Here is a 10,877-nt window from a genome sequence, read left to right on the forward strand (position 1 = left end):
ATGAGTGTCAGCGCTCCGAGAGGCCTGGCCAGCTCGGGGCAGAAGCTCATCACGGAGATCCTCCACCCGCTGTCCGCCGCGGAGGAGCCGGACGTCAGCAGCAGCGTCGCCGTGGAAAAGGTAAGCAGGTGCTGCGACTTCACACACAGGTGCTGTTTAACTACAAACGAAAAGTAAACGAACTTTACTCAACCTTCAGACTGGAACGCTGCCCTGTTTTATCATTTTATAACCGTTAGGTTGGTGGATAAATATCCACTTCCTGCTCAGCCCTTCAAAATATTACCAGAGCTTATAAACCAAACCAGTAGCTACGAATTAAAGGTTAGGGGACTGCTGGTGTAGTACAAAAAAAAAAGCAGCAGCACATTAGAAAACTGATGTTAAAAATATCTACTAATGCACATTACCAATTCTAGAAAAAAAATCTTATATTTAGATTTTATACCAAGATGGACTAGGCAAGTAGACCATAAAGCTTTTCTTCTTCCTGATCCAACAGCTGTAGAGCTTTGATTTTGTCCTGCAGTTAATTATTACCTAATTGGAGAAACATTAAAGTTGCATGCTGTGTGTGATATTGCTGTTATTGTCCTTTTGGTTTTCCATCCCATACCACAGGACATGAAGCCATGCTCCTGAATCTAGTGAAATAATATGTCAGCACTTATTTATAGAGTCATTTGCTCAGAAAACAGGTGTTTATTTATTTTTTTTTTCATGCAAATTGCACCACTGGCTGTCATTTTGTGTTGGCATTTCGATTAAACTGAATAAAAGTTTTCCAATTCTTGTTTTTGAAACAGTTCATGCTATTTTGGTGATCCCAGCACAAAGTAGAACAATCTAATTCAGCCTTAGCACTAAAATAAGACATGTCCATGGGTTGCAATAATAATAAAAGAAAGAATAATGGACTTTTTAAGTGTCTGCATTTAGTTCTGTCATTATTTTTATCAACCGCAACACTTACTGTTACACTTTGCTGTGTGAAAAGTGCTTTATTATCAATAAAGTTTGACTTGATATTGTGAAAAGGCTGAAACTAAATTATTTGAACAGATCAAAGTGTATTGCTTTTCTCTATTGTTCTCACTGTGTGTTTAACACAGCTGTTTTTTTTTTAACCTGGTTGTTCATTCACAGTCATATAATGATACAGTGTCATGTAATTACCTGCACGGTGATTACCAGAGGTTAACACCAAAGTGTAAAAAGAGCAACTATGTCAGCAGCGCGTGTGTGTGTGTTTGTTGTGTGCAGCAAAAAGTGCAGATAAAGAAACCACTGGACTAAGATAGGGACAGATGCAGCAATTCTTTGTACACTGACTAAAGTGGAAAGTTGCATACTTAAAATGCAATGATAGAACTTTTCATCAAGTAATTTAATCAAGTACCTTGACGTACAGCTTCGAAAAACGTGCAAATTATCCACTAAAATGCCTGGCTCGATTTGAGATATTGTGCCATGGCCTTTGGTAGTGACATTTCGCACAACGTGGACAGAATTTGCAAAAGAAATGCACATAAAAAAGGCAATCTATACCCAACCCTCTTAGGAGCTCTGTAGCTCCGAAATACTTTACAGTAGAAATATCGTTCAACGTTTCAATGTGTCTCCGTCTTGTCGAAACTCCAAAAATTCACGGTTGAAACTTGTGCCTTCGTGCAAAAAGTTGTTTTTCTCTGCAAAAAGAAGCTGAGAACTTCTTTACTGTTAAATAAAATAAAATAAATAAATTAAATGCTTTGTGTGACAAATGCTATGCTAAAGAGCTCAAACCACACCGAACCTTGGCCATTTTGAGAACCAAAAAGAGACCGCCCATGTCACATCAAGGGGCCTGTCTCCCATTTTTCTAAGAGACACGCTGCTCGCTCCCTCACTAGCCATTCTTCGGTTGAAACAGTCTTATACTGCCATCCAGTGGTCGAAAAAAGGTACTACATAGAAAACAAATTAACAAACATTTCTTCTTCAATTTGACTAATTTCTAATTATTGTCAAATTTCAAACAATATTATCGTTTCTTGCAATAATTTCTGAGACAATCGCCCAGCAAAATTTGTTATCGTGACAGGCCCACCTTCACCCAGAGTGCCTCTTATTTCTGCAGGACTTAGGATTTTCTGTGAAATTCCCCCAAAATTCAAAGTCCCTTCACTTTCGACATCTACTGCTCATACTTTAAGGAGTTTTAAAGATCTGACTTGTAGTTTTTGCACAGCTTGTTTGAGGCTTAATTTTCAGTCTGATTCTGTCTACCTCATTCATTTGGCTCTCAGGGAGTGACAGACACAGGTGTGTGGTTACCATGGGGACAGTAATGAGCTACTGGCAGTAGCTTGTATATACTTTGTATATACTTTCTAATCGTTGTTGTTTTTGCACTTGGTATACAGTTTATATATCAAGATATCTGCACAAGTTAAATTGGTATTTTCAGCAGCAGCTTCGTTGGCACAGTTTGGACTATTTAAGCCCAACATTGGTATAACCATCTCTTGGCTTTTGTGTATTAAGATGAAAAATATCCCGTCTTTCAGATGGAAAGTTGACATTGGAAGTGTATGGTGCTCCACTCACACAGTCCTAACAATAACTCTACTGATGGCAAAACACAGCTTCATCAGCATCAATCTATCTGGCTAGCTCTTTGTTTGCAGTTTCGCCCTCGTGGCAGCATGTGAACGTGACATCACCATGGCATTTTGTGTTTTTCCAGCAAGAACCGGGGCTGAGCAATGGCACACCGGTTGAGATGTCGAATCCTGCCCCTGTGTCACAGCTGCTCAACAGGCTGCAGCTGGATGGCGACCTGGAAGCAGACCCTCAAGACCCCATAGAAACCCGCGACCTTTTTGTCACTGTTGACGATCCAAAGAAGCACGTGTCCACCATGGAGACCTATATTACCTACAGAGTCTCCACCAAGGTTAGATACTAGTTGTTGTTTTTGGTGTTTGATTGTCTTTTTTGTGTATTCTGCACTGTGTTAAGACAATAAAGGTGCATTATAGCTTTAAAATGTTATAAAACCTCACTGAATGTGTATTTATAAGCACATTTGGACCATTCTGCATTGCTATAAAAAGAGCAACATGCTGATCTCTGGATCCTGCAGATGAACAGTGAATAATGTGTCATAAGGTGGAACCCCTATTGCTAGTGGTTTTGAGAAAAACCCAAAATGTGACCTTCAGATGAAAATAAATTTGTTTGGCTAGTCAAAAACAACCCAGGACCTTCCCAAAGACCTGACTTCAACACTAAATTATAGAGCTGTGTCTCAAGGGAAAGAAAGTTTGTTCAGCTTCACAAATTCTAAGCAGAATTTTACCAGAAACTTGTTGATGAGAATGAAAAGTTTTCATTCAACCTTTATTTATACAGCTTAGTCTCATTGCATCACAAGGACTCATTTACAAAAGAGACCTGTTTTAAACAACTACATTTTGGGGGGCTCGTCCGGGATTTGTTTTATTCTAATTAGATTATTTTGTGTAATTATTATTATTTTGTATAGTTTATTCAGTTTGGGGCTGAACGCAATATTTGGCTATTAGGTTGCTATACTATTTTTGTTGTGTTTTCTGCTCTGGGCTAACACAATGTAGAGATTGAATCTGGGTGTAAGATGTCAATTACTTTTTGCTAATGCCATAGTTTTAAGTGGTGTTTCTGATGTCACAGATGATGTTCTACTTGCAGCTCTTAGCTCAGTAAAAGCTTTTGGAAAGAACAAAATAATAAATGTCTACGTCTTGGCCTGTTCATGTACTTCCTGTACCCAAAGAACATGCGATTCAAGCGAAGCTGCTGTCCTTCCTTGAGAGTGATGGCACGATCATTGCTGATATAACAAGCCAGGCGATGAAAGGGTTACATTTTTGGTTATGTTACATTCAACCCAACATGTAAAGTGTTGGGTTGATTCGCTAAACGTGTAGAATAATTGAAGAAAACGGGTTTAGTTTTACAGTCAAATAAATTTTAAAGAGTAAAACCAGTAACTCTTATCTCCTGTGGGCTCTTATCTTCTTCCATCAGCTGAGGCTGCTGGTTAACAGAGCACGAAAACCACAGAGTCAAAACATTTGAGGCCTTTTAGTTGCGTAATGAGCCAGAGAGATATGGCTGTAGCCTTTCAGTAGCATCAAGGTGACAGTTGCCAAGTGCATCGTGCTGCTGAGGTTCAAAGGCCGCCCACTAATGTCACGGCCAAATATGAGCTCCAAGTGTTAATGGAGACCATGTGGAGGAGAGCTTTCAACACTAGAGAGTCAAAGAGTGTCTGTTTGTGTGTCTGTGCTGAACCTTTGTGACAAAAACTTCTCAAGAGCTTGTGCAGTGTTCACTTTCAAAGTGAAAATAAAAAAGCAGCTAAATCTGAGAAGACTGAGAATGTAAAATCAAAGACCAAAAAAAAAGTGTTTTTGTTTTTCCAGACAACACGAATAGAGTTTAACTTGCCGGATTACTGTGTTCGTCGGCGCTACCAGGACTTCGACTGGTTGAGGACGAAGCTGGAAGACAGCCAACCCACCCACATCATCCCTGTAAGCCCCACATGCAGTCCTTCGTCCTGCTTCTCCAATAAGACACCCCTCAGTTATGCCCTCTTCTCCTCCTCGTCTCCAGCCACTGCCTGAGAAGTTTGTGATGAAGGGCGTGGTGGATCGTTTTTCAGAAGACTTCGTGGAGACGAGGATGAAGGCTCTGGACAAGTTCCTGAAGCGGGTTGCGGACCACCCTGTCCTATCCTTTAACCCACATTTCCATGATTTCCTGACTGCCAAGGTGGGACAGCTGACAAACCTAGAGTCTAATAAATCAGCTAAAGTCAAACTTAAAGGAAAGTATCCAAAAAAAGTTCAATCTGGTCCTCTGGACATTCAAAAACAAAACAAAGCAAAAAAAATCTAGATAAGAGAGAGAGGAGACTCTCCTCTCTCTCTTATCTAGATTTTTTTTGCTTTGTTTTGTTTTTGTTTTTTTTGAATGTCCAGAGGACCAGATTGAACTTTTTTGGATTTTTCTACCTGGATTATTGAGCATGCATCAGGATATTAAAGGAAAGTAGTCTGGTTGTTTTATGAAGTAGAATTTTGAAATGCAAAATGAGACTGTATTGACCTTCAGGTAATTGGGTTGTTACTGTAAAGCATGCAACTATAAGACAATATAAAGCTTGTAATATTGGTTATTGAGGTATTGATTAAATTTACATGGGGAGAGATCCATTGTTTCGAAATGTCCTTATTCATTATTGTAGTATGTGCTTGTTCAGTGATGCTTTGGGCTTTGGACTCCTGCAGGACCTGAACAAGCGTCATGGTCTGGCCCTGCTGACCAAAGTGGGCGAATCTGTGAGGCACGTAGCCGGGGGCTACAAGCTGCGGCCGCGGCCAGCTGAGTTCTGTGCCATGGGAGAGTACTTGGAGACTTTCAGCCAAAAATTGGGAACCCTCGATCGCATCGCTCAGAGGATCCTCAAAGAGCAGTCAGGTACTGAGCTGACTGGTGCTTGGTACGACTCTTGTTCTGAAGTAGTAAATGTTGATCTCAATCTGGCATTAAACCAAAATTATATTTTCAGTCATAATTCTTTTTTTTTTTAAATTATTTACAAAATATGTAATATGCAATATTATATCTGCAATATGATCGATTGCATACTTTTAAAAGTAAATATCATCTGATTAAAATCCTTCACCTGAATAATTTTTTCTTTTTTTTTTACTTTGTCTTTTTCTGGTCATACATTATAATGTAACTAAATATTTCAAGTCTCAGCTTCTAAAAGACACTCGGGTATCCCTAACATTAAGATGAAACGGAGGATAATAACAAAATTCCAAATTACAGGTTACAGCTTTTATATTAAATAATGAAGACCACAAAGGAGAAAAAACTTTTTTTTATTTTTTTTAAAGTAAACGTGGAAAGGGATGTACCTATTTTAAATAGAAAGAGCTGGAAAATGTACACAAACATAACGTGACAGGAGAAATTACAATGCTAATTTAATTGTCTACCGTATTTTTTCAGGTCTCTTGTAAATGAGTCCCCGAGGCTCAGTGGGAATAACCTGAATAAATAAAGTCTGAATGGAAAATTTCCCCTGTACACATCGCTCCGCCCTATAAGTCACATCAGTCGAAATATGTTTAATAAAGTGGAAAAATCCATAAATATGTAACTTTGCCATATGCCAGTGAACAGAACGAAGGTGGCAGTCTATCGCAAGATAATTGTCATTAATAGCCACTTTTACTTATTACATGACACAACAGCATGCCATACTAGAGTGCCATCTAGCGGCTGAAAACGGTAGTGTTCCATATTTTCAATGTCAGAATGAATGAAATCGGTCATATCTCAGCCAAAAATGGGTTTATAAATATGGGACAAAATCCATAAATAAGTCGCTTCAGTGTATAAGTTGCAGGGCATGCAAATTATGCAAAATAAATTGTGACGTATAGGGCGAAAAATACGGTAATTTTTGATAAGCTTTTGTCAAGTTAAATGAAGTCTTTAGTATGTTTTAGTGAAGTTGCATGGATGAGCTCTTGTTCAGTATTTACTTTAGTGGCCGTTTGTATAAAAAACAATCGCTCAGACCTTCAGGCGTAGTTGATAAGTGCAAACTCCACTCGTGCATGACAAGTGCTTCTGTAAATACGTGTCGTGTGAAACGCTCCTTGTGACCATCTGTTGAGGCTATTGACAAGTCAGAAGCAGCCTCAGTCCAATGATAAAGATAAGATTGGAACTCTGTTGGCTCTAAATATTGAATGAGCTGACACAAAGTGCGTTCCAGACACTTAACTCCCATCTCTTTGTGCCGTTCGTGGTGAAATTTAGTTTGATTTGCTTTTCTTGCTCAGTTTTCTCTGTTCTTTCACCCTGCCCTTTATTAGAGTACCTAACAGAGCTCCGGGAGTACGGAGCCGTTTACTCCAGCTGGGCGGGGTCAGAGGAGCAGCTGCAGCGCCCCCTGGAGGGCGTGGCTGGCAGCATCACGACATGCTGTGGCGCTATGGAGGACATAAGTGAGAACATGAGCCAGGACTTCCTGCCTATTCTTAGAGAATATGTTCTTTACATCGAGTCCATGAAGGTAAACATGAAAACAATAATTGTTGACCAGCTGTTTGTGCAGTATTGTTTACATTTTGTGGCAGAATCACATGTAAATACATGCATACCGCAGTATTACCAGAAGTGACAAAACGGCAATTGCAGATTATTTTTGCTTGTCCTTCTGCACACGTTCAGCATAATTTTTAAGGAAGTGCCTTTTAGAGATTTTGCATGCATCATGTCCTCACCAAGCTCATGATTCAGCATCTTTCTTTGTGCAACCTTTTTTTCACGTGTTCCTTAGCAGCTACTTCTGGCGTTAACGTGAACGTTTTCTGTCTGATTTCAGAACGTTTTGAGGAAGCGAGATCAGAGTCAAGCAGAGTTTGAGGGCCGGCTTGAAGCAGCCGTATTGCACAAACAAGAAGATCAAACCCCCGTAAGCAACATCCTTCCTTTTTTAATTTGATTTTTGTATCTGCTGTCATTCCTGTGTCAAAGGCTTAAGATATTATTTCAGCTTTTTATTTCCAAGAAGTCATAAGAAAATTTTTCTTAAAAATACTTGACTAAAATAAAAAGTTTGTTCTATATATTTATCTGTTTACATCCCATAAATGCATGTCTCTTGCAATTATCCTCTTTTCCAAAATTCCTCTTTCACACAGAGCCCTGTAATTCAGACTCACACCTGCCTAAATGTAGCCAGTCCCCTGTAGCTGTAGTGTTCTCTGTCTCGCTGTAGATTCCAGTAGAAGTAGAGAGATGCCAGGACAAACTGGAGTGTTTCAACGCTGACCTCAAGGCAGACTGGGAGCGCTGGCAGAGGAACAAGAGACAAGACTTCAAACAGCTGCTCACTAGCATGGCTGACAAAAATATCAACTATTATGAAAAGGTACGCAGGCTGTTGTTCAGAGATGTAATGATAACAATCTCAACTTGTATCGCATCAAGTTCAAGAATCTTTATTATCCCCAAGGGGGAATTTATTTCACAGTCAGGCACATAAAACATCCATAAGACATTGAGACATTAAAGCAACAGTGCAGAAATCATCACTGTTTGTTGAGGAGCCTGATCACTACAGGGATAAATGAGTCTTTAGTCTTTTTGTTGTACATCTGGGCAGCAGATACCTGCGTCCAGATGGAAGCGACCTGGACTCAACATGGAGTGGGTGATCAGGATCTGCCAGAATCAGCCTGGCTTTATTCACTGATCTCGCCTTGTGCAGGTCAGTGAGGTTCTGCAGGGCAATGCCAGAGGTTTTGCTGCACATCCTGACAATCCCCGAGAGTTTGTTCCTGGTTTTTACATGTCAAAAGTTCAAACCAGCAGATGAAGGTGAAAGTTAAGAGAGACGATAAAGCATTCTCGTAAAAGTCGAATCAACATTAAACCCACAGAGCTTCCGATAAAAACACATTCTCTGATGAGCTTTTTAACAAAGTGAGTTCACATGTGCATCAAAGGTCCGTCATCGAGAACAGTTCCCAGATATTTATTTTGATGCACCACCTTAACAGCTTCACCGTTAATGATCAGCTTAAACATCAGCTGCTTCCACTAAATAAATGCAGGGAAAAAATAAAAATGTCCCTCTACATAAAAGAAAAGTGTTATTGGGAAAACAAACGTCTTACAAATTTTATTAAAGTAATTACCTCAAAGGTGTACGCCACTTTTACTTCTGTCTAATAATGCTAACAATAATGATTCTTCTAAGCAGGAAACTACGTTAGCTTGTAGAACCTGAGCAAAATGTTCTGTCAACTAATGCCCTACTATAAAAGGTTATCTATTATTATTATTATAATTAAATTGTTCTGATTTTTTCCCTCTAAAAATGTTTCAGTATAAAGTTTTAGCACACGTGAGTAACATGTATCGTACATGCTGCCGTACACGTCGCATCTATTATGCGTCATCGCTGACAACCTGGAAATGTGGACCGGGGTTGTGCCAAATATCTATTGGCTGCCAAATGGCGGTCGTGGGAGCATGCACGGGAAATTATAATTAAAGTGTGTCTCAGTTGAACTTTTGCTTAATAAATGCGCTATATTGATCAAACAAGCTGCATTTCAAAAGCCGATTCGCAGCTGCGGGAGCACGCAGAGGAACGCTTTACTGTGCATTTCTTCTGAATTTAACAAGATAACCATTTAAAAACAATTATTTGTTTGCTCGATATTATAGTAAAGGTGCGTCACAATTGAACTTTTCCTTAATAAATGCACTTTAATTATCCAATCAGCTGCATTTCGCCTTGGCAGCGCGGCGAAATGCAGCTGATTTGACGTTTTCTCCAGGAGTTTCGGAGCGTGACGAAGGTGGCATGTATGGCAAGCCAAGTGTCTCAGTAATGGCCACTTCTTACCTATTAATGAGACGCTTGGCTTGCCATATTAGTCGAGGGCCCTCTAGTGGCTGAAAATGGTGGTGTTCAATATTTTCCATGTCTGAATAAATGAAATTGTCAGATCTCAGTCGAAAATTGGTTTCTAAATATGGGGGAAAAACATAAATATGTTGCTTCGTTGTAGAAGTCACAGGCGTGCTAATTTATGCAAAAAATGTGACTTATACAGCAAAAATTACTGTAAGTGGAAATAATTTAGCAAACTGTAGCAGTCTCTTGTTTTGGAACCAGATCCAAAGAACTCTAGCTGAGCTCGGATGTTCTGTCTTTTGAGGCCATTATTTCTCTGAAACGCGTTCATTAAATACGACTGAATAATGAAATTTTATTTTCAGATTTATCTTGGCAGTTCGTCGATAGAACAATCAAGCATGAAGCAGCACAACAAGTTCTCACCTGCTTATGTTTTCATTGATCTTTATTTGTTTCTGTCCTCTGCAGTGCCAGGCAGCTTGGGAGTCTCTCATAACGGTCCTCCAGGACAAACAGACTGAGGACAAAGGGAGTGAGACGAACTGAAACACGTTGCTTGCATTTCAGCCCATCCGCTCACCGTCTCGGTACGACACTTTCACGCCAAGGAAAAAGACCAAGCAGGCGGCAGGTTTTAACTGCTGGACTCTCTCCTGCTCTCCTGCGAGGTGCTCGTACGGAGAGGAGTCGTCGCTCGTGCAGATTTCGCTGCAGGAGGTAACAAGTGGTGTGTTTAAAGACAGCTGGGAAAGAAAAGAATCTTATGTACAGATCTTTGTTTTTGTTCTTTTTTTTTTTCTATGAAATTTTTCTACTTCAAATTTCCAATTAACAAGTTTTGTTAATTTGACCACAGTCTTGGAGAGAAGCACTTTGAGTCTTCTCTGTTTTCACACCGAGTTCAATGATTCGCTGCAGAAATCTGCCTTTTTTTTTTTTTTTTTTAAACGTCTATAGAAGTGGATCAGCATTTTACAAACGGTTGAAAAACTTTCAAGAATTATTAAAAAAACCGGCAAGGAGACGAGTTAATTGTTAAAAGCAGAGTTCAAATATGGAGTTAAGTGTTAGTTTGTTTTTGGGAAAATAAAGAGCAATATCTCCATCTTGTGGCGAAGCTCTTTTTTTTTCTTCATAATTTTCATGTCTGTTCCTTTTTAAAATAATATTAATAGCTATTGTGTTGGGATTTCACCTCTTGTGTTCAAGCAATTACCTCAGCTGGGAATGTTAAAGTAGGAAATGCCCTAAAATAATTTTTTTTTGCTTTCTTATATAAATTAAAGCTTAAAATATATCTGTCCTACAGTGGTGACTGTTCTAAACATTACTGAGTAAATCTCATATCAGAAGAGCAAAAACCATAAATGCAGGAGAGAAAATAAGT

The 10,877-nt window shown here is 39.3% G+C and overlaps 1 protein-coding gene across 1 annotated transcript; it reads left to right on the top strand.

Moving 5' to 3' along the window:
- On the top strand, positions 1–10,567 carry snx30 (sorting nexin family member 30). Its single transcript, XM_037691761.1, has 9 exons — positions 1–105; positions 2,687–2,938; positions 4,452–4,562; positions 4,645–4,803; positions 5,322–5,511; positions 6,930–7,129; positions 7,442–7,531; positions 7,838–7,990; positions 9,959–10,567. The coding sequence occupies exons 1-9, from the start codon at positions 1–3 to the stop codon at positions 10,034–10,036; spliced, it is 1,338 nt and encodes a 445-aa protein (XP_037547689.1). The 3' UTR covers positions 10,037–10,567.
- Positions 10,568–10,877: the final 310 nt, after the last annotated feature.

Source organism: Nematolebias whitei, chromosome 18, assembly GCF_014905685.2.
Source record: "Nematolebias whitei isolate Nwh7 chromosome 18, NemWhi1, whole genome shotgun sequence".
Lineage (NCBI taxonomy): Eukaryota > Metazoa > Chordata > Actinopteri > Cyprinodontiformes > Rivulidae > Nematolebias > Nematolebias whitei.